This window comes from Simochromis diagramma, unplaced genomic scaffold (genome assembly GCF_900408965.1).
Source record: "Simochromis diagramma unplaced genomic scaffold, fSimDia1.1 OVJJ01000466.1, whole genome shotgun sequence".
In the NCBI taxonomy this organism is placed as follows: Eukaryota; Metazoa; Chordata; class Actinopteri; order Cichliformes; family Cichlidae; genus Simochromis; species Simochromis diagramma.
This window is the reverse complement of record NW_024387287.1, coordinates 1,217,916-1,242,294: the sequence shown is the minus strand read 5'-3', so window position 1 is coordinate 1,242,294 and position 24,379 is coordinate 1,217,916. Positions and strand designations below refer to the sequence as shown.

The 24,379-nt window shown below is 40.4% G+C and overlaps 1 protein-coding gene across 3 annotated transcripts; it reads right to left on the bottom strand.

The window, feature by feature from the left end:
• Positions 1-749: 749 nt before the first annotated feature.
• Positions 750-23,632, bottom strand: rcc2 (regulator of chromosome condensation 2). 3 transcript variants are annotated; one of them, XM_040003698.1, is made up of 13 exons: positions 23,540-23,632; positions 18,213-18,434; positions 17,722-17,815; positions 12,523-12,666; positions 12,317-12,448; positions 11,979-12,067; positions 8,004-8,118; positions 7,185-7,351; positions 6,885-7,065; positions 6,079-6,184; positions 4,906-4,978; positions 3,213-3,290; positions 750-2,455 (listed from the first exon to the last, which is right to left on the bottom strand). In XM_040003698.1, the coding sequence occupies exons 2-13, from the start codon at positions 18,411-18,413 to the stop codon at positions 2,351-2,353; spliced, it is 1,485 nt and encodes a 494-aa protein (XP_039859632.1). In that variant the 5' UTR covers positions 18,414-18,434; positions 23,540-23,632; the 3' UTR covers positions 750-2,350. The 3 variants fall into 3 exon arrangements, with proteins under 3 accessions (XP_039859632.1, XP_039859631.1, XP_039859633.1); XM_040003697.1 differs by lacking the exon at positions 23,540-23,632 and adding an exon at positions 19,480-19,549; XM_040003699.1 differs by lacking the exon at positions 23,540-23,632 and having other exon boundaries at positions 18,213-18,454.
• Positions 23,633-24,379: the final 747 nt, after the last annotated feature.

Below are 24,379 nucleotides of genomic sequence, written 5' to 3'. Positions count from 1 at the left end.
CACCTACACTGACTTCTCTTCATTAGCTCCCTGTTGAATCCAGAATCAAATTTCTCATCCCATACAAGGTCTTGAAAAATCAGGCTCATCATAAAGACGTTGTAGGCTGTTAATTTACTTGTTGTTCCTAGAGTATTTAAAAGTAGAATGGGAGGCACAGCCTTCAGTTTTCAGGCCCCTCTTCTGTGGAACCAGCTCCCAGTTTGGATTTGGAAAACAAGATTCCCTCTCTACCTTTTGGATTAGGCTTAAAACTATGTAAGTGCTCAAAGCATATAGTTAGGGCTGGATCAGGTGACCCTGAATCCTCCCTTAGTTACACTGCTGGGGGGCTTCCTTTGATGTGAGGAACCCCCTGTTTCTACACTACTCTGCATTAAATCAGTCATTATTTCTCTCTGGTTTTCTTCCACTACAGTGTTGTCCGGTCTTCCTGGTCATGAGCGCCCCACTGAGCCTGGTTCTGCTGTAGGCTTCATGTTAAAAGGGAGTTTTCTTTCCCGCTGTCACCAAAGTGCTTGCTCATAGAGGACATCAGATTGTTTGGATTTTCTCTGTATTTTCGGATGGTCTTAACCTTACAATGAAGCACCATGAGGCAACTGTTGTTTGGTGCTGTACAAATAAAACTGAACAAACAGGCCACCATTCACACACCCCTCCCCATCAAACTCCCCACCTCTGAGGTGGATGGATGGCTGAATCGTTTTGTTCAATCTGACCTGAGTAGGTTTGACTGCACAGACAAATTCATTTACAGGAATCTTTATTCAACCATTTCAATGAAACAAAAAAAGCAAGAAACAAACCAAACAAAAACATAACCCAGAGAAATTTCACCATTAAAAAGAACGCACTGCACCTTATCACGTCGAACGAGTTTAGACAGTGCATTGGTGGTTTTGAAGGTTCAGACCTGTTTGTGAAATTGCTTAGAGCGCTGTAAAAGTTAAACTTAATGAAATAAACAAGAGAAAAAAAAGAGCTAAGAGACTCTGTGGTCTTGGAAGGACTGAGGCGCGCATCATTGATGCAAACATTGAAGAAACAAGGAATGTAACATCAACATGAAGTGCACAGAACATGGCTGCTGTGTCTCAGGTAATATTCTTCCATACACTTACTATTTAATGCATAAGTGTGCTCACAATGACAAGTGCGACTGCATAGAGTAAACAGAGTACCTGAATGGTATACTCAACAGCTGGACCAGGATGCATACGAGCCATCCGTGTTGTTGCACCAGATCATCTTTTCTTAGTTTCCTGTATATCCATAACAACAATAAGCTTGGCATTTTTCAGACTTTTGGCAGTTGTTAATAAAGCTGTGGTGTTGTCAAACTGCACGTGGATACTCCAAGTATAATTTGCAAAGAAAAACAGCTTTTTAAACCTCATTCTGGGGCAGTCTCCAAAAGTGTTTTAATCAGATTTGACTCGCGATTCTATGCATGCAGTTTGGTCGTGGTTAACACTAAAGTCAAACCTTCAATTCAATCAAAATAAGCTTCAGAATAGCTGCCCAGAGGCATTACCAAGATGGCTGCCAAACATCAAGACAACTTCAGTCAGTGGAGAGTATACAACCAACTGTGTTTAATCTGGGTAAACACTATCCTGTCGACCTTAATGCAGTCTGCAACAAAGTACTTAAGTGCACTATATGGAAGTGTATTACTGCAAGTATTCAAAATGAGACACAGTGTATGTTCCAAATCCTGATTATAATCTGCAGCAGTCGCATACACTCGGTCACACTGCCACAGACAAGACGGATCAGCTGATCCTCGGAACCAAATAAACAAGAATTCCATAACCTGAACATACATGTAGAAAAAGGCACAGGTATGGAGTGTTGGTCTTTAAAATGCCCCCAGTAGGAAAAGACCGAGGGCTCCTGGAGTAGCACCTGTAAATGTCACAACTATCAATACTGAAACAAACAAACAGAATTAAGAGACCCGACATGAATGAGAAAAGAAACTGGAATAGGTTTTTTGGGAAGCACAACTTTGCTGGACGAGATGTGCTTAGAACAAACCGTTGCAGGCTCATTGGGAAGTAAAGATATCTTGACCATTCATTGTGAGAGCTGGACCATCCAGAGCATCTGTCAGTCTCCAGTCCCATCTTCTCTGATTTGAGTGTCCAAATTGTTGTGGAGTCTGTTGGGAGTCGCGATGTGTGGATAACCTTCAGACTCGTGAACACCTCTCCCCTCAACTCAACCATCCCACTAGCACGATGCCGTGACTAGTAGCGACTGAACAGGTCAGGTATTCCTGCTGATCACATGGTTCTTCCTCTGCTCTGTGAAATGGGTTGAGGTGTCACTGCTGGTGGGCCCTTCAGATTGTTCGGGGGTTGTACTCAGGCAGCTTTTTAAGTTTCTCCTGTTCCTGCTCAGTATCCTGTCTAGCAATGACCAGAGAGTGAGAGTAGCCCATCACCACCTGGAGAAACAACACGCACGTTATTTGAAAGAGAAGGACATTTCCCTGCTTCGTGGTAAATAGACAGGTTCTTATATTTCAAATCTACCCGAGTCCTCAAAGCGCTTTGTACAACCTGCCTCGTTCACCAAGTCTCACAGGCACTTTTGTCGTATGCTTTTTCAATTTAATTTAGCTGACTTTTTTTTTTTTAATATACCACCACATCACAACAGATGCCTCAAGGAACTGTACATTGTAAGGCAAAGAGCCTACAGCAACTATTAGTTGCTATTGTTATTATTAATTGCTACAATGTGTAGCAATTAGTCTACAGGTTTAAGGACATCACTACTGAAGCTGAATACAAGCAAACTTGGGCTGATATAATGCTTATTCAAAGTTTTACTTTTATTCAATCCAAGCTCACACAAATTATACAGTTTATCTACCCGTAAGCACTTATTACTAACACACACACACCAGGGTTCAGTATCTTGTCCAAGAATACTCGAGTTTTTGGGAGTCTGGGATCAACTCTGCGACTGTCTGATTGGTAGCTGACCAATCAGACCACGTTCTACCACCTGAGCCACAACCGCCCCAGTACAAATCCAAGACTGTCTGAAACTATGCATCAGATTTGGATCGGATCATTCACACATTCTAATTATGTGAAACTTTGGCACTGCTTAATTTGATCAACGATTGATCAGCGATTGTAACAGTATGCATCTTAATGACTCTACTTCAAATAGTTACCACCTTGTCCATTTACCTGCTCAATGTAGATGCCATCCAAGGTCTTTACCTCCTGGGCGGTGGTGGAGGATTTGGGTTTGGTGTCTCCGTATCCCTGCAAAATCAATGACAGATGTGATCAATGTTCATCTCCTATCTTACAACAAAACAGCCAATATCACAATATTTCACTTGCATAAACATTGTTCGAATTTGGAAGCAAGTCACTGGTCAAATTCATCTTCATGTGAATGTCAAAGAGATTTTGACAAGACTGTAGCAACACTAAAGCACACTACAAAGTTTCAATGTAACAAGACTGTGGAGTCTTATGATCGTTTTCCAATTCATCCTCCAACTTTAATTTTCCTGTGTCCCACTTATTTTAAGTTATATTAAAGTAATTTAAGTACTAAGTTGTTTTGCATCCTTTTCCCCTGTTTTCCCTCGCTGCCTACTGAACAGCCATCGGATGGTCTTCTGGTTTTTCGACTTCACAAACTATACAACACACTGATGGCCCTGGATACTCATACTGCAGTCAAAAACAAAAATGCACAAGGTTGGAATCAGGCGGTGGGATAAAATTGTTCATAGTGCAAGCTGCGCCAAGTTGCAACTCTTACAATTTAACAAGTCCATTTCAGTCTGGACTGTCAAAACTGATTCCAAAATAATTGACCAATGTGACAGATGCAATGCCTCTTCTTGCAACCTGAGCCACATGTTTCCACTCCTGGTGTAAAATGAACAAATGTCGGACTGACTACTTCATGATCATGTCTAAGGTTTTAGGGACACGGGTAAATGCGGAGCTTTTCATTGCTATTTTTGGGGGTTCCACTTGTTCCCCTGTAGATTAACAAGTCGTTCTCTGTTAGGAAGATATATCCTCCTTCTCTGGAGTTCACCTTTGACTTCCCCAAGTTTTTGTGGCTCAAAGACGAGATTTCTTTAACTGGAAAAGATCAATTTCACATTTAAAAGGTAGCTCTTAATTTCTTTCAAATTTCTTTTATTGGTTAAATTTTTCCAACTATGTCTGTAGTTTGTGTATACCCTGTAAGTTGATTCTGTTCATCTTGATGTTCATCATAAATCCTCCCTCCCAACTGGAAAACTTGCTACCTGGCGCACTGCTCTGAGCATGCGTGTTTAAATACTGTCAGCGCGAGTTTCAGACGAGCAATGAATGAGACTCGCTCGTCGCTTGGATTTTAAGGAGGATGTCAAACAAAATGTGGTAATTTCCAAAACATGCTGCAAACGGAGCAGTGGCATGAATTTATTCCACAAGCTGAATCATCCACTGCAGAATTAAGACTGTTTTACACTCTGCACGCCAACGTCTCCCCACACACCAGCGGAAACGTTAAACCAGCTGTGACACCTGTGACTGTTCTCGGTTAGTAGTTTTTACACTCAGTATCTAGACTTTTGTTTCTGTAATTTGAGGGCATCACATTTTTTATTTGACAGATTTTATGTTATTAGCACAAAAGAGCACCTGTGTAATTTCAATCGTTTTATTTTGTCTCACAAAATATTGATATTTTCACTAACTAAATTTTAATTTTATTTTAACTAAATGTTACTATTTTAACCAAACAGAACTATTGTTCTGTATGTTTTTTGTTCAGGTTTAAAAACAAAAATAACGACAGATTATGTAGACGATGGCCTACAAAGCTGTTAACACTGGACATGTGATGTCTCATAATGACTCTTACCAGCTCTCCAAATGTGGGCGAGGGTCCCCAGCTGATTGTACTCTCATCTGCAGCAATGATGATGCTGCTCTTCCTGATTGATACAAACATGCAAACAGAGTCAGAGCTACGGATGTAGATAAGAAAACAACAAACAGTCCCAAAAGTGTATGTAAAACACTATTAAAAGTGCTTTACTTACATTAATTGTATTGTAAAGTACTATACATACATATTACACATAAGGTGCTGAATAATGACCCATCTTATCTTAAAGACCTCATAGTACCATATCACCCCAAAAGAGCATTTGGCTTTCAGACTGCAGGTTTATTTGTGTTTCCTTCAGCTTCCTGGTGCCTCTTCTGTGGAACCAGTTCTCAGTCTGGAGTCAGACACCCTCTCTACGTTTAATGCAACAGGTCTATGCTGCTGAAGGCTTCCCATGAGGAGTATGACGTGTTTTTTCTTCACTCTCTTTTTTCATTCACTGTGTTTTTACGCCACTCTTCATTTAATCAGTTATCCCTGAACCTTGTTCTGCCAGAGGTTTCTTCCTTTCAAAAGGAAGTTTTACCTTCCCGCTGTTGCCAAAGCGCTTGCTCAAAGGAGGTCATGTGACTGTTTTCTCTGTATTATTGTAGGGTCAACTGTTGTTTTGATTTGGAGCTATACAGGTTAAACTGACTCTAATATGCATATGATAATATATCAGTGTGTGTGTGTGTGTGTGTGTGTGTGTGTGTGTGTGTGTGTGCACAGTGAACCTTCAAAGGTGAGTCTATAAATCAAAGCGTGAGAGAACTGACCCTGAGGAACTGTCCAATTAGGGCAAGATAATCCCAAAACCAAAAAATACTGCCGGCTGTGAGTGGTACCCCTCAGCTACACCTATGGCATCAATATAAAAAAATCCTAGGCGACTTCCTTCCTGACTTATCACATTCACAATATTTTCAGAAAACGTGCCTTGTGATCTTGAGGTGGAGGTTTAAACTTATCTGAGGTTTCTAGTAGATACATCTATGGTATGAATCTACGTGAGCTTGTTCTTGAGTTATCACATCAACAAACCGTCCACGCTGTCCACCCACCTGGTGGGGTCCCCACAATACTCAATCAGGCTTTTATGGCTGAAGGGTAATAAAAACCAAAAGAAAAAAACGAAACCAAACAAGTAACGACAGCACTCACCCACATGCCAGGCTGCGGATCTTCCAGCCACAAAGATCCTGCACAGCTTTGGGGTACATGGTTGACTCTCTAGAAGTATTGGTCACCCCCCAGAAAAACAGCCCACCTGTAAAATACAACATGTACAGATTTATACGTGTGCTCCTCTCACACCTCTCATTAAAATTGTAGTTTCTGTAAACAACCTTGCAAAGAAAAAAAAAAGTTTTCTGTTCTTTAGAAGACAAAGTTAAAGAAGCCTTTCTTTTTCACGATTACTTCTTTATGGTTTCAACAATTTGAATACATTAAAAATGGAAAATAATAATCGCACCTTGTAATGGCTTTTTGTAGCAGGAAATAGCCATGGTACAGTTTTTGTCCACTAGGGCATACACGTCATCATCTGCTAAGCTTCTGCTTCAGTGACGTCTGAGGGAGTCCATCCTCTTTATATTGAAGAACTGATTTATATTTAATTGATTTAATTCTTCGTTCTGCCAGTGTAATCTTATGCAAATGACTATAACACAAGTCTAAAGTATGAGCAGACTGATAGGCGCCTCTTTTATGCTCCTAATTTCCTTCAAACAAATTTACTGTGCAGCTACAAAGTTACATTTTAACTCCATGAGACTTGTTTCTAAAATGCATTCGGTTTGTCTAAACTGTTGATGGAATGGACTGGTGGGCAATTCTGCGTGCCACATGACTTCACTTTCCTGAACATCCAAGTTAAACAAGAATCTGTGAAAACTAACAGTATCAACGTTCATGAAACCTACTTGAGCGAGACTGTTTAGAGATCTTGTTGCAATATGACATACCCATCTCGCTGACAGCAAACGAACATTGGTAGCCTGCATAGATCTGACTGGCACCACGGCCAGGAAAGTCAAACAGCTTGACCAGCCGGGGAACCATCTCATCCTTCTGCTCGGTGTGACCGAGGCGCCCATAGCCGCCAAAGCCCCAGGTGAACACGCGCTTCTGAGAGTCCAGCACCAGCTGAAAACACAAACAGCAGCAGTTTGTAAACCCTTTTGCAAAATTAAAAAAATCAATCAATCAATCACTGGCCATCTAATTTGATTTGCTCCTGATAAGACTTCTGGGAATCCTCTCACCGTGTGATTAGCCCCGCAGGCCACGTCTCTCACAACCACGTTAGGCACAGGCATGATCTGGCCATCCTTGGACTTCTCAATGAAGATCGCGACACGACGAGGGATGAGCTCACAGTCGAACTCTATGCGCTGGGCACGAGCTATGAACTTTCCATCACTGTTGTGGCCTGCAGTGACAGAGATGCAGAACAATAAAAAACTAATGGAGTTTATCGTTCCCAACACATCAGTGCTTTCCAGTGCACAAACTACACTACTGTGTCTACATGATACATATCCCGTGGTATGAATTTCAGAATTCTATGCCACCTCATTCTCAAGTTATCACATTCACAAACTTGGATGTCCATGCTGTCAGCCCAAGTCTAACCTGGGAAATTCACCATGATGAAAATCATTTGCGTGCATTTAACTACAGTTTTCTAGAATAAATCAGCAAGAAAGGTTTTGTGAAACACGTCAGTGATGGTGAACTGTAATGGGCTCGATATAAAATGTCATTTCATCTTGATAAGTGTGTAGTTTGTTAACATATGAAAACACTTTATTTACCAACCCAAACAGATGCACCTATGGTATCAATTTCAAAATCTTGAGTTAACACATACACAACATTTTTGGAAAACTTGACCCTGAGGTTGAGATTGCTGAAATTAAAACTGCTCTAAGTTTTAGTAGATGCACCTATGGTAACAATTTAAAACTCCCAAATTGCTGAGGCGTGAAAACTGGTGTCATTGCAAACAATCTTCTGCAGCCTTAAGCAGTTTTATACTGTAAACAATGTTAAAACATGAAAATACTGTGCTGAGAGCTTACCCAGCTGTCCATACTCTGGGCAGCCGAACGAGTACAGGTTTCCTTTGCAGTCCACCACCATGCTGAATTCAGCACCACAAGCCACCTTCACCAGGGGCTGCCCATTGTAGGAAATCTAGAGAGAAACACAATTCAGTTTTATTTATATAGCGCCAAATCCCAACAGTTGCCTCTAAGTGCTTAATACTGTATGGTGGCACCCTAAAATAATGGAGCAAAAACCACAACAATCAGACAACCCCAGCAGCCTAACCCCATCACAGCAAAACTAAGGGAGGTTTCAGGGTAACCCGATCCAGCCCCAACCAGCTTTATTAAAAACGATGCTTTAAGCTTATCTTAAAAGCCACGAGTATATCCATCTCTTGACTGACTGGTTCAACAGAAGAGGAACCTGAAACCTGAAGGCTCTCTCTCCCACTCTACTTTTAAATAGCCTAGCAGGCAGTCTGAGAGGAAGTGATATGGCTCAGCACGAGTAACAATAACTTTAATTGTGTATCACATTTTAACTGAATTTGTGCTTCACAGTTTGAATAAAAGACACATTAAAAGTAGGGGTGCAACGATACACAAAATTCACGGTTCGGTTCGATACTTTGGTGTCACGGTTCGATATTTTTTCGATACAAAAAAAATGTTCATGCCTTTTTAATTTGTCATTTATTAAAATTATAAATATATATTTTAACTCAAAAGTACAGTTTTTAAATTTAACCCTAACCCTTGTGCATGTTTTTTATTTTGACAGCGAATGCGCACCTGTGGACCACTTATGTGCAGCCCTGGTTATTTAGCTCATCATATTGCAGCCACAGAAATTCTTTTGTCCATGAAACCATAAAGCTGCACTTTCTTTTTGCCTTATAGTCTGATTTGTCATAACTTCTCCGTTTTGTGGTAAGCTTTTCTTTGGCTGTCACTTCTTCACCCTGACCTGTCTTATTTGGCTCAGCAGAACTGAAATGCTTTTACACGCTCACTCACATAAGCTCAGCGATTCTCTGCGCGATCAACCTCTCACATGTTTAAGCTTGCTGCGGGAGATTTCACTTGTCATGTTTGCATAGTAAGCTAACGATTAATAAGACGATGTCAGAGGAATTGGTGCACAAATTATCATCACTCACAGATCAGTGCTGTCGCTCTCTATACACAGTTCGCACGATTGCAAAGTGAAAGCAAAAAAACAAGCGCAAATTCAAACGCGACTTCAATATGTCACATATTGACAGTGGCTCACCGATGCCAATGACATAATTACCCAGCTACATTTCTGAAAGAATGCAAAAGCATTGACATATATTTTTCCTACAATAGCCCGACGGGCAGGGAAGAGATAGATTTTGGTAGCCCGACTGAAAAAATCGCTAGCTCCGGGACGTCGGGCTAGCGATATTGCAAGCCCTGTATCTGATTGAGGAATCACTCATCTTTGGAAAAGAGAGTTTATTACAGAGAAATGGCTCTTTCCAAAATAAAAGCTATACTATCCGCTTCTTCTGGGCTATATTCTCAGCAGCATAAGGAGAATCATGTGCTAACAGCTGTCTAAATGACTCGGCTAAAGTTAGTAGCATGCTTGTTGTTTTTGTCTTTGCACTAGGATGATGTCGGCGTAAATGTGCAGTCATATTCGTTGTGTTCCCACTAGTGCTTTCAGGTTAATCTCGTTGAAATGACCTTAACGCCACAACACGGCAAATCTCCGTTAACGAGCTACCGCCGATCGCTCCGTGCATGGGGCTACACGGCAAACACGTTAACGAGCTAACTGCGCTAACACACTAGTTCACACCAATGTAATTGAGCATTGCATGGCACATCCAACATACTGTTTTACTTTAGTCCATGACTCGCTTACCTTCACGGTCATACGTCACATGAAAACCAAAATAATTCCAAACGCCAGATCTGAATGTTGCAAGTAGAGCTTAACTTCTGTCTCGCTAGCTTGCCCTGCGCTCTTCCTTCTGACTATGCTGTCTGTGTTGAGCGCTCAGTGGATCTGCGCTCGACAGTGCAGCCTAGGCGGAGTAGTCGAACACAGATTCACTGAGCGCTCAACACAGACAGCATCGTCAGAAGGAAAATTGATAAAATAAATTACAAATGTTGTATTGTTCGATACATATGCGTACCGAACCGAAAGCACTGTATCGAACGGTTCAATATCGATACGAATATCGTTGCACCCCTAATTAAAAGTATACATGTTCAGACATACAGACCAACCACATGGGGTAAAACATTCATTCCAACATACACACTTAGATGTAAACTACAGCCCAAAATAAAGAGGAAAAGATTAAGGGAACGCTAACCTATAAATGTGTTTTCAGCAGTCGTTTAAAAGAAATCTCACGCTCAACCTGACAGGGTGTTTGGGCACCACAGCCTCACCAACATAATGTTAGGAGACCCTGGTTAGAGGATTGGACAGGTCAGCCGCAATGGTAAGCTCTCTGAAGTTTACCAATGCGGCTGACTAATCAAAGGTCCTGGGACCCTGTTTCTCAGCTCATTCCAGGTGCTGCATGTTTGTTTTTTTATTACAGGTACAGCAGTTTGCCACACATTATACAGAGCTCGAGACTAACTTTTTTTCTTAGGTGCACCAGCACAAAAGTTGGGTGCACCCAAATTTTTTCGACCGCATCACATTGTTTACTTTGAAAGGGCCTGCTTCACCGCTCCACTTAAGATCAAAGTGGGCGGTATGTGGCCCGTGATGTAAAATGAATTTGATACACATCGATCATAATTTAAGACCAATGCATTAATTAATCAAAGGAGTAATTAATCATATGATTATTGGGGTTTTCTCTGTATTATTGTAGAGTGTTTACCTTACAATATACAATATATGTGCCTTCAGGCAACAATTTGCTACATTTATACAACACTGTTTCTGATGCTGGATTTAAGAAATAAGTTCGCTTTTAAAACATGTAAATGTTTTGTTTTTATGTATCACTTTTCTACTCTGCAGGAGCGCTCAAAGTTCTTTATACGATGCCTCATTCACACCTCTTCACACAAGCACTGTTTCAATGCAGAAGTGCTTTCTATCTAACATTCACACACATTCATGCTCTGATGGATGCAACAGAAAGCCACTCCTGTTTGAGGATTCTGACAAGAGGAGCTAGCGGTGTTGATTCATTTAAATTAACCACCTCACTGCTGTAACCAGGTTTCTAGCAGGCAGAGTAAATCAATAATTTGATTAAATAATTAATCATTTACTCACAAAGACTTAGAAGAGCGAGACCACTATAGAGTAAGTTTTGCACAAGAAAACTATAATCCAGGCAAATAATTTCATTTCACAGGATCAATTAAATTCCTTGCATGTAAATTCAATAACCTGCATGTGAACTTAGCAGCCACATGCACAAAGAAGCCACTGTCTACGTGAGTATGTCTCCTTGGTGCACTGTTGCAGTTTCACAGTCTGTGGGTAGCTCTCTGCGCTCTACATCCTGTATGCACAAATCAACTGATTTCTGAATGTCGGAGGCAGAGCACAAAGGAAGGAGGTGTCCTGCTGTGGTCACTTTGATGGACTGTTCAGGTTACGGCTTTAAACTGAGTTACATCGCGGCAGCGCCGTAAGCGCCGTTTTAAACCATATTTGTTTACAATTTGGAAAATAAAGTTAGCAGAATTAACGATCCACAGTCATTGTTTGCTGTGTAGCAGAGGAGTTGCTGACAACCAAAGGATTCTAAGGTAAACTATGAAGCCACTGCACTGCTGTCCCATTAATTAACAATTTTGTTTTTGTTTGATAATTTTATATAATTGTTTTGAGTTTGTTTTTGTTATTTTGAAACCATAAAAGCTATGGAATAGCAGATTAACTGTATTCATTTCCTGTGACTGACGAGACTTGGACAGCAGTGACACCTACACCACCACACTTTATCATCTGATAAAGGAAGGAAAAGTACGAGTTACACCCTGGCTTACCAGTGCTGGGGTGAGGACTGCATCAGTCTGGTTGCCCTGACCAAGCTGGCCCAGCTTGTTCTCTCCAAATGAATACACAGCACCATCCTCTGAGGAGACAGAGTACCATCAGCAAACATGTTAAAAGCACAGAGCCATTACCGACTGGATTTCAGTTTGGAAACCTCCTTCGATGACCTGTGCAATCAAACCAATAATGCGTAATCCAATCCCAGAATACACTGGTGTTTCATTTCAACAAGCGGCTGTATTACACGATCTTGTGGCTGTTCTGCACAACCACTGAAAACAGCTGCTGTTGTGCAAGGAAAACCCACACAGTCCCCAGTTAAGCCTACCTGTGAGTGCCAGGGTGTGATTGCGTCCACAGGCTACAGAAACAATAACATGCTCTGCCAGGGCCTCGATTAACTTGGGAGCTTCCAGGCGCTTGGTGTCTCCATGACCCAGCTGACCTTTGTCATTACGACCTAAGGAAGCAGGAAGACAAGCTCAGTGTCTGATAACACAACCAACACAGACAACCACTGTGCATGTTACTTACCCCAGCTCCACAGCTTTCCCTCTGTGGTTATGAAGAGACTGTGAGCAGCACAGGGGCCAGACACCACGCAGCTAACCTGGACGTCATTTAGGCAGCCATAACGATGAGGGCCCCAGAGATTTTGGCCCAGGTTGCGGAAAGCAGCTAAGAAACACACACAAAACCCGTGTCAAGACCCCCCACACACACAAATGCACAACACTGGCACAACCAGTGTTGCCAACTCCTCAGTAAGGAAAATCGCTATTGGCTGGCCTAAAAGTCGCTAAATGACATCATCGCCTAATTTGCATAATTGGTCATGCTAATCTAATTGTAACCTACGTTGTTGGAGGGAGAGAGAAATAACATCGTGGAAGAGACAAAGTGAGTAAAAAACATCCTAAATGCATTTAGAGTTTATTTAGAACTACAAATTAAATTTCTTTTAGCAATTATTGTTTTTTTAATGTCACAATTCCAACCCTGCTCCTTTACCCGGGCTTGGACCGGCAAAAGTGACCCGAAATAGGCACTCTGGTGGAGTTACTTTGTGTGTGTGTTTATAAGTAGTTTTAAACCTTGTGATCCACAAAACAGCATAATGTAAAAGAAGAACTGACTGCGTTACAGCACCCGCTGCTTGTTGAGAGTAAAAGCGATACGCGCTTTCACGTCTTTTTTTAGTGACTTTTTTTCAGAAAAAAAGTCGCTAAGGGGTCTGAAAACTCGCTAAATATAGCGACAAAGTCGCTAAGTTGGCAACACTGGGCACAACGCTCCCTCCGTACCTTATTCTGTTCATAAACACTGCATTCTTTAAGAATGCTGACATTTCTATAAACGGAGCACAAAAAAGAAAGTTTGTGTTTGATCATTTCTTGTAATAATGCTTCTTTGTAATAACTAAAGGTGCACGGTTGGCTTGGAGAACTTTAATAGTTTAACTGCACAAAAAACATTGTCAAAAAAACAGCGTTGACTGTATTTATGTGCCAAGTCAAAAATATACTTTCTAAAGAAAATATTTTTGTTAAATGCAAAAATATATAAATAATGTCAAGTGCAGTCAAAGCTTAACATTTTTATTGGTCTGTGGAAAAAATGTTATATTTTTAAATAAATGAAATTTCATTAACACAATATTTTATATTATTTCAATTTTATTTTATTCAAAATATATTTCAAGTGGATGTGGTCTGACACTGCCCACGGCCCCCTTTAGACTCACCCCTGCTTGGCCTTCAGTGAGCTGTGTAATATAAACATGCTAAGTTAACAGTTCATCTGCTGACTTTAACGGAGGATTTTTCACTGTGTAAAACAAACAGCAGTGGAGACAAAGTTTACTTTTCTTCAGGTCGGCGTTTGTTGATCAGGTGGTTTGATGAGGACTTTGCTAGCTTTTCCCAGTAAAAGGTTTTAATGGCGATTACAGGAACAGTGCCGCCGGTCAGCCCGACCTCCCGATGTTATCAGCTCCACCTCTCTGCTCTTCTCCGGTGTGTAAACAGACTCTAGAGTGACAAAAAACTAATAAAATGCACCTGGAAAGTGTGGCGCATTATGGCGTGCATTTTTAAGGATGCACTATTCAAAAATCCGTGACAACCACCTCAAAAAACCAACTTATCATACATCTAGTTTCCTTTGAAAACTGCAAGTGGCCAGAGTCAGGAAAGACTGAGAAATCCACTGCTGCAGCTGAGCTGTGGTGTCTTTCAGGGAGAGCAACAGCTTCCCACTCCTGCTGATACACCAGGAAAGCAGTGAGAGGAGCCAGCCAGCTGAGAGATGGAGAGCAGAATAGACACGCTGTTCTGCCTTTATCAAAGACTGATAGTTTAAAAATAACTAGCTACCCGTTTTCAGGTAATATTTAAATAATTCTGTCATTAAAATGGGATGTTTTCAGTCGTGCTCAGGTCCTACAAGCAAAAAGTAACATGAAACATGGTGTATTCTGGATTATACTACTGTTACATCTATGTATTTGTTGCATGTTATTGTTGCAGATGTCAAATGCTTTATATATTTTACAGTAAGTTCACAATGATGATATTCATTTGTATCATCTCTGCACTGTTAGAGCCGTTTAAGACTGATATCTTTTCCATCTGGCTTGAAACAGTGCACATATACAAGTACTCCCAGTGTCACGCGAGCTTTTATTTCCTAAACAAAACTTACACTTTAAAAAAATTTTTCCATTTATACTTCCTTTGCAAAAAATATGTTTGTAAATTCTGGATTTGACATAAGCAAATAGATTGGAATATAAATACTCACTTCATGTAGTTAACACCATCATCAGCTGGTTAAATAAACAAGCCCATTCACTCATTTGGGGTCCAGATGTCAGCATGAATGAACCTATTTCAGACTCTTTGGCTGCAATGATTTTTTTAACCCCAGGCTCACACAGACTGAGATGTGTACGGCCAGTTCATAGTGAACAGGCTGCATCATCAACTGACTTCTCTACTGCAGATGTAAACTAATCAACCACTTATTGATTTTATCTGGATCTGTATGCCCCTGCATCAGTTCTGCACTTTAATGAGAACAGCAGTCAGGTAAAGACAAGAGCATCCACACAGCAAACAAAAGCACTCACATGCACAGAGAGTGCTTTTTTTTGGAGCCAATTTCTTTTCATGTTGTTTGGCAAACTGTTGCAGTCATTTATTGAAAATGTTGCAAATAAATGAAAATACAGGAAGCACAAAGTCTGTGCAGTTCTAATGAGCTTGAAATGAATATTTGATACGTCTTTGTTCTTTGCTCTCCTCTATGAAGATAACACCACACACTGCTGCATCTCTCTCGACCTCCTCCATAGATACCAGATATTGTAAATTTGCATTTGTCACTCCTTAAGACCTGCTGTCACTGAATTTTGAGGAAGCTTGTGAGAGCTTTACTTAGTAAATCAAATTTTTGCCGTTTCTGTCTTGAACAAAGGTGACGACAGGATTCAGGAAAAATTGACTTTAGAGGGTAAAGAATGGCTTCTTGACAGCCACACGTCTACTTCTGATGAGGCTTGGCATACAGTAGACTGATCAACTGACAGGCCAGATGCATCTTTTAGAACCTGTGTTGAGTCTTTGTTTGATTATGTTTCTATTTCTTATGGACATTAGTTCTTGAAGATCTCTGAAAGCTTGGAGGATTATTGTTTACAATATTAAGCAAAGTATAAAATAGAAATAAGACTGCTCAAGATTTTTGAGGAATCATTTTCAATGAGTAATTAGTACTTTTAACTGGTTGTAATGAAAGATACAATCAATGTGACTCAAACTGCTCCAATGTTACAGGCTTAAAGCTTTCAACATGTCCTGATGTTGTCTCCACACTCTCAGATGTCCAACTAGGGGCTAAATTTGACGAGTACCTGGAATCTAGTTAAGTGCTGGTGGTTCAGCTTCCAGTGCAACAAGTCTGCAGCAGTATATCACAGCTGATAACATTTGTCTAGATGATGTTCAATGATTTCTCTGCCCAGGATATGCCCCTAGTGCCCCTGAAGACAACAACACAGGGACTTGATATCTACAATATGGTGAAGAGATTCTTCATAGAGGAAAAAAAAAAAAAAAAAGAAGATACCAGTGAAAAAGCTGTTGACGCAACTACAAATGGAACAGGCGTCATTGTGCAATGTAAAAATTACACAGATTTCCCAACATTTCTACATTACCCCCGCACTATTCAGCAGCAGGAGATACATGCAATATGACAACTCCCATCATAGAGATCATAATTAGCATCTGGAACTTTTAGCTGAATATGGTAACCTGTTACAAAACACAAAGATCCGATGGTGCAGGCGGGGGCGAGTTTGGCAGTGTTTTTGTCACTTTTGAATTCAATGAGTTAATGCAAACCCAAGATGAAGACATCTCACTGTAAATGCATTTAAAGCTACGATGAAAATTCTCTCTGTACATTTACAGAGGAAGAAAAAAATCCCTGCACTTTCCCTCTGTGCAGTCAGTGCTGAATAACAATGCTTCTGCATCTGGGGCTTTGGACGAAGCTGCAGACAAGTACGCTCAAGCCTTAAACAGACTCGGGCAAGAGTTTGAGAACAGGTTTAGTGACTTTGATCGACTTGAGCCATGTGTGTGTGTTAGTCATCTGAAATCATTTCATGTAAGTGTACACGACATGCACTGCTGAACAGCTAAGTCCAACTTGGATGCTGGACAAGATTAAAATCCTAACAAAATGACCTCCACACATCTACAAGACTCACTCAGAAGTGCAGTGTTATTTATATTGTAATTATAGCCCAGATTACAGTTCACTGGTGTACAGCATATCTGTAAGTGGGAAACCAGGCTTCCCACTAACAGATATTTACAAAGACACTGTAGTTCTGTTAAACTCAAATATTGTACAAAAATGTGATCAGTTCAAATAAAAAAAAAGTTACATGATTTGAAGTTGTGACAGTTAATGGTTTCTTAAAGAAAATGCTACAGAAATTGTGATTTTAGACAAAATGCTACAAATGTGTTCATTCATACAAAACTGTCAAAATATTTACAAAAATATCACAAGTGGAAACAGACTTTCAAATGTTGATACAGAAGATTCGCACAAATAAACAATGTTGTGTATTTAAATCTGCATTTCCCAAATAATTGCAAATATTAATTCTGGGGAATCCTCGACACTACTGTGATCAGGTCACCCGCTCTCAGATAGAAATATTAGCACTAAAGGGGAACAGCTAAACTTTGTTATTCAAGATATCATACAAGTAGCACCTCGTACTACTCTGTATGCTTCAAGTAACTCTCAGTTTAACAAAAGGTCGGTGACCCTTGACCCTTGACGCAGTATAGGTTGACCTCACAACTACCAGCACCATGGAAGCTCATGAAAGGTGTGTTTGTATCAAACAACAGACGTACTGTTTGATAGAATAGAAAGGTAAAAATAACATTTTGTAGCTTTGATTATGCACTGAAGCCTTTTCTTGATAAAAATAGTTTCTCTAACAGGCTCAGGACTACAGTGTGCACTCTCTGTATAAGGACCTCAGGAAGCTTCTTAATCACGCCATCATCACCAAAATATTAAAAATGACTAGATGAGTCATACTCCCTAAGAAAACAGGATACACGTGGCCATGCCAACATACAAAAAGTAGGACTATCCTGCGACACAGGTACATTATAGGATAGCCATTTGAATGGTGTTTACCTTGCTGTTTGGGAACCTCCTTTCTTCCAATCAAATCCCAGTTGGTTGCCCCAAAGATGAGCAGTTGGCCCTTTACCTTTGGGCACTCGAGTTTCTGCAAAAAGAGGACAATAACTATAAAAAAAACAAACAATGAATAAACAAAAAATAAATCTAATCTAAATTTCCTGGGTCAAAGGGAAAAGTAGGTTTTATTTTGTATTATTATTTAGCAATAACCAAACAGGAACAGCTTTAACACAAACTTTTCATACAGCAAATATTTCTTTTTAAACAAGAAAAACAATGAAAAAATGCTGATTAAATTTCATATTACAGGTCAGGCTGTACTATGAGAAGGGAAAAGCATAAACACACATGCTGATGAAAAACAACAAAGAAAGGCGAACGGTTTGACTGACGGTCATTATCAGGTAATAACTGAGAAATGTTTGTAACACAGAACACTTTAACTTTCAAAAACCAGTCAGTCTATGTTTGATCAAACGCACTATTTTCTCTTTCACGTCGTCTGCCACAGTGACCGGTTGGAGACCAGACTTGGTGGTGGGTTTGCCGGATTTCTTGTTGTTTTCCTGCTCAAAGTCAAACTCGTCATCACTGCTGAAATCCCTCTCTCTCCTTTTCCCGCTGGCTCGCTTCCTTTTCATCCCACCATTCCCTGAGACATCTGTCACCTTCTTGCGTGGCATCTTTCAAACTCAAGCTGTTTTCTGTGGAAAAGAAGAAACCACATAGTGTTATTCAGACCACATGGAAACTTAATTGTCAAAGAAACAAAGGCTGTGGAAAAGACCGAACGAAGGCTTGTTGAATAAAACTACTAACGTGTTAAATTACAGAAACACTTATTTGAAGTACAGCACAACACAATAAGATGTGAATGAAAAACCCTGTGCAGGAGTTAATTACCAAAAACTTCAACTCATTAAACTCGTGGGCTGGTTATGGCGGAATGGACGTTATTAAAAATAACTAAATGCTTCAAATCGGTCTTTTGTTAACGTAAACTTTGGCGAATTGGCGAACTTCACTGCCTACAAGTTCACACGCTTGAGTTGATGCTGCCAGCACTATATGTGTGCCGTTATATAAGTTTGCCACATTCAAGAAGCCCTAATTCATCTCTATTGTTACGTACAAGCTAATAAAATCTCTCCGGTTTTCTTAAATTAAATTCTTAGTGGCTGTCTAATACTCTGCTATTCGACATTGGCGTCGGGGGAAATACACAAACAAAAACAACCACCTAGCTTGTTATGCACACACAAAAAAACCCAGCAAACTATAACAGTGCACCGGTTTAAGTTTGCGAGCTAGCTGCTAGCCTCATTAGGCTGAGCGGCTAACCTCTGTCGCTCTTTGTTCACATAATGGTTGGGTACCAAGCTAGCTGATGTGCTAACACACGGCGTACGAAGTTAAATAGTTAGCCGCTACACAAACAAGCTGCGCAAAGTTTGTATATTGTACGAAAACACCAACACTCTCGAACCCACCGTAAAATAATATCACATAAAATGGGAAAAATAGACGACTTAATAGGTTTCATTAAGCTAACGTTACCTCTCTACTGTATGCTAACACACATCCTAAATAAAGACATAAACACAAACACTCTATAAAACGATGATACAACATAAAACTTTATCCACGTTTTCTTGGCTGGAAATATTTTTTTAATAAGCCCAGGTACAATCTGTGTGATTTCGGGAAATATCATTATTAATTTTAGACAACTAAAAATAAATCAGATACCGGCGATTTCCTGATTCAGCGGCTCTCTGTCCGTCTCTGGTTTGATTGATTTGAACAAAAGAAGCTGCAGTCTGCTTTTACACCACGTGGTCTGTTTTTCGTATTCATACAGGAAGCCGATACACACAGGGGTGCCGCCGGGTGATATGGGGCCCCGTGAAGAAAAGCAGCACTGTGGCCCCCACCTCGTTCATATTGCAAACCATGCGAGCCCAAAAATATAACACTGTGCAGACATCAATATTCTGCTTGGATAATTACATTTTATGACTCTGTGTAAGCTTGATGAGAGATTTTTAATGTTAATGTTTGCTAATGGTTGGTACCTTATACTAAAAACAAATAAAATATACCTTAACTACTGTTTAGAAATATGTATGTATATATATATATATATATATATATATATATATTTACTTAATGCACAGTTGGCGTGAAGCACCTATAATTTTGCTGTACATGTACAATGACAATAAAGGGCTATTCTCTTCTATATAAATTAAATAGAATAGAATTCAACTTTATTGTCATTGCACATGCACAGGTACAGGGCAACGAAATGCAGTTTGCATCCATCCAGAAGTGCTTTAGTGATATAGATATATTACAATATATATTAGCAATAATATAGATATGTGAGTATATTACAGAAATGGGTCTATTATGGTATGTTATAATGTACACGGTATGAAGTATGTTGTGAATATTCTATAACTATAAGTATGTACAGGCTGTAGTGAGTACAAGCTATGTACAGGCTATGAACAGGATATAAATATGAAAAACTATACAGAATATGAAATAAATAACTTTACAGAAATCTGAGATATACAGCTATACAGAAATGGGAACTATGCAAGTTGTAAACAGTTGTAGGGTTAAAAATTATCGAATGTACAGAATGATTATTTACACAGAGCTATACAGTAGTGCAGTTAAGATAAGTGAGATATAATTCCTACAGAGGCTATATAAAGTGCTAGTGGTTGTGAGTGGTGGTTCAGTCCATGTTATTATTGTGTCCTCTGATCCTCTGATATGTTTTTTTCAAACAAAGTATTGCAACATGAAATTTGTCTCTGTCCTGAGACCTGGTGGAAATAAAAATAGATTTTAATCTGTTTTAGCTTCCTGAAAGCTCTCACCACCTGCAACAGTCAAAGGCAGTGTGCAAAATACACCCAGAGCTGTACATCTCTAAAAGTTCTCTGCTCATGTTACAAAATAAATAATGTGTAGAAAAGTATATTTCCCAAAGGGCCTCCTGCAACTTTGGACATCACCTACTTCTTGGGTCCTACCTCTGCTTGCCACACAGCACAACCCTGACAATAGCAGCCATGGCAGTTTGTCTTCCTGTTGGCTGTCTTACAACAGTCCCAGCATGGGAATAATCACTGCCTAGAATATAAATAAAAACACCTTAATCTGTTTTATTTTATCTTATTTTATTTTTCACTGTGATTCATTCATTCATCGAATTTGTTTTTGATTAATGTGTGTAGACATGAGTGATTGTGTTTATGAATACTGCTGTGATGGTAACAAAACAGCACCACTGCACAGAAGACTCCACCCCCTCCTGGTGACCAGGTGATGACCCTGTCCCCGGACAGCGTGAGGAGATCCCTCAGCAGGATCAATGCACGTAAAGCTCCGGGTCCTGACAACATTCCTGGTCGTGTACTGAGAGACTGTGCAGTGGAACTCACTGATGTCTTCACAGACATCTTCAACATATCACTCATCCAGGCTGTCGTCCCCACATGTTTTAAAGCCACCACAATCATTCCGGTTCCAAAAAAGTCATCTCCCTCCTGCTTTAATGACTACCGTCCTGTTGCACTTACTCCCATCCTGATGAAGTGCTTCGAACGACTAGTCATGCAACACATCAAGACTGTCCTGCCCCCCTCCCTGGATCCCTTCCAGTTTGCGTATCGGCCCAACCGCTCAACCGATGATGCCATCTCCACTGCACTCCACTCAGCACTCACACACCTGGACAATAAAGACTCATATGTTCGAATGCTGTTCATAGATTTCAGTTCAGCATTCAACACTATAATCCCCCAACAGCTCACCCAAAAACTGGTCCAGCTGGGGCTCAACACCTCACTGTGCAACTGGCTGTTGGATTTCCTCACCGGAAGACCTCAAGCAGTACGGGTCGGCAGTAACACATCCAGCACCATCATTTTAAACACGGGGGCCCCGCAGGGATGTGTGCTGAGCCCCCTCCTCTTCACTCTGCTGACCCATGACTGCACTCCATCATACAGCTCCAACCTCTTCATCAAGTTTGCGGACGACACAACGGTGGTGGGTCTCATTAGCAACAGGGATGAGACCGACTACAGAAGTGAGGTGAGACGCCTGGCCACGTGGTGTGCTGACAACAATCTCTCTCTGAATGTGGAGAAGACAAAGGAGATTGTTGTGGACTTCAGGAGAATGCACACCCAACATGCTCCTCTGACCATTGACGGAGCGTCTGTGGAGAGAGTGAGCAGCACCAAGTTCTTGGGTGTGCACATCACAGAGGATCTCTCCTGGACGTACAACACCACAGCACTGGCCAAGAAATCACAGCAGCGTCTCTTCTTTCTCCGCAAACTAAGAAGAGCAGGAGCACCAGCCCCCATCATGCACACTTTCTACAGAGGCACCATCGAGAGCATCCTGTCGAGCTGCATCACTGTGTGGTTTGGAGCCTGCAATGCGTCCTGTCATAGAACCCTCCAACGCATAGTGAGAGCTGCAGAGAGGATCATTGGTGTCTCTCTCCCCTCCCTCCAGGACATTTACAGCACCCGTCTCACTAAAAAAGCCCTTTGCATAGCGGCTGATCCCACGCACCCAATGCAAAGCTTCTTCAAGTTGCTGCCGTCGGGGAGGAGACTGCGGAGTCTCCAGGCCAGGACCAGCAGGCTGAAGGACAGCTTCATCCATCAGGCTGTCAGGAAGCTTAACTCCCTCCCGATTCTGCCCCCTCTCCCCTCTCTCCTCCACGGTCTCACTGAACTCTGTCACACACACTCACACACACACACTCTCTGACTCACTCACTGGCCTGCACCAGTTACCAGTCACTTTGTGGAGCATTGGACTGCCATTACCTCATAAGACTTTGTTGTTACACTATCTCTTACCGTACATTACTAAATCTCCATTTGCACTATTTGCCTATTTGCACTACTCTGCCTGGTTTGCACTCAATGTCATTTACCCTTATATTGTATATTGTATAGCTTTCTTGTTATATGTAAAATTGTATTATATTATTTAATTTTATTTAATTTTTTTTACTTTAAAATATTTTACTTGCATTTTTAATCACTCTTATATTTAAATGTTCATTTTCTATTTTATCTAGGGATTGAGAGTAACGAAGTTTCTATTCTCTGTATGTCCTGTACATGTGGCAGAATTGACAATAAAGTTGACTTTGACTTTGACTTTGAACTGTATTTATTTTTATTAAGAAATAATATTTTTTCCATATGCTTGACTCGGGTGTTTTTTGGCAATAAGCTCTCTAGCTTTGGAGCAAAACCCTTTGACATGAAACTGAAGATAGAAGGGTGATAGAAGTGTTGCACAGCAAGCCTCGAGGGCCGGTGTCCCTGCAGGTTTTAGATCTCACCCTGGGTCAACACACCTGAATCACATGATTAGTTCATTACCAGGCCTCTGAAGAACTTCAAGACATGTTGAGGAGGTCATTTAGCCATTTCAATCAGCTGTGTTGGATCAAGGACACATCTAAAACCTGCAGGACATAATTCACACCAACACTCTTTCTGAAACAGCGAAGCTTCAGATTGCAGACATCGTTAGATGTTGTGATGGCCAAACCCGTGGCCACACTCTAAAGTCAGTAACTTTTGTATTTTCGGTTTTCATTTGAACATAGTAATACATTTTAGTTGCCAATAACTTTATTGATTGGTTTGGATACATTTCTTCGATTTGTAAGCGCGCACATTTAGTTTACTTATGTATTCATACTACTTCATTTCTTTGCTTTCTGACTAACCTTTGTCTTTTTATTTCTTACCTGCCATCATCCCTGGGAGTTGCTGGACAAAAGATGGTAGCCAGGGTTTGAAACCATTAAATGGAAAGGAAGATAATTGGACCATACCACCACTTCCTGCTGAAGGGGAGAATGTGTGTTTTCTTTACTTTAAAAACAAAGTATTTGTATTTAATTAAATATTTGAGTTTAGGGTTTAATGGGGTTTTTGATTTTCTTCTTTGGTGTTTAGTTTATTAACAAACTAGATTGTACTGCATCGTTTGTGATTTATGATTTTGTTTTGTTTGTTACCCCTCATGTGTCACAATGGTCTGATCAGCCATTATATATACCCTTGTATGTCATTTCATGTTTAGGTCAATTATGTTTGTTTGTAGCAGTTATTTGGTTTGTTAAGGTTGCAGTCTTTGCCGGAGTTCAGTTTTGTTTCTTTGACCTCTTTTATGAGCTCAACATTTATTACTCTTGTAAATATAATTTTTGGGGGTTAAGTAAATGGAAACTATATTTTTCTAATAATTCCTGGGACTCCTCCTGTTTTTTCAACTCGGTCCATCACAGATGTCAACAACATGATCGGATGTCACATGGTCACAGTTTCAACCACTGTCCAAACTGAAACCTAAAATTAGTTTTGTTTTTTTGGCTTTTTTCTCTGCTCATTTTTGTCATGCTGGAGTATAAACGCCACAGTATTTATAAATCCATTTTTCGCCTTTGGACTTGACTTCTCTTCTATTGGTTATCCCTACACAGAAAAGAGAGGGGCGCTGGTGGCCATCGCACACTCGTTCTCTCTAACCTTCTTCCTCACAAGGATCAGCACACAGTAAGCATTATAGCATAGAATGGAATAGA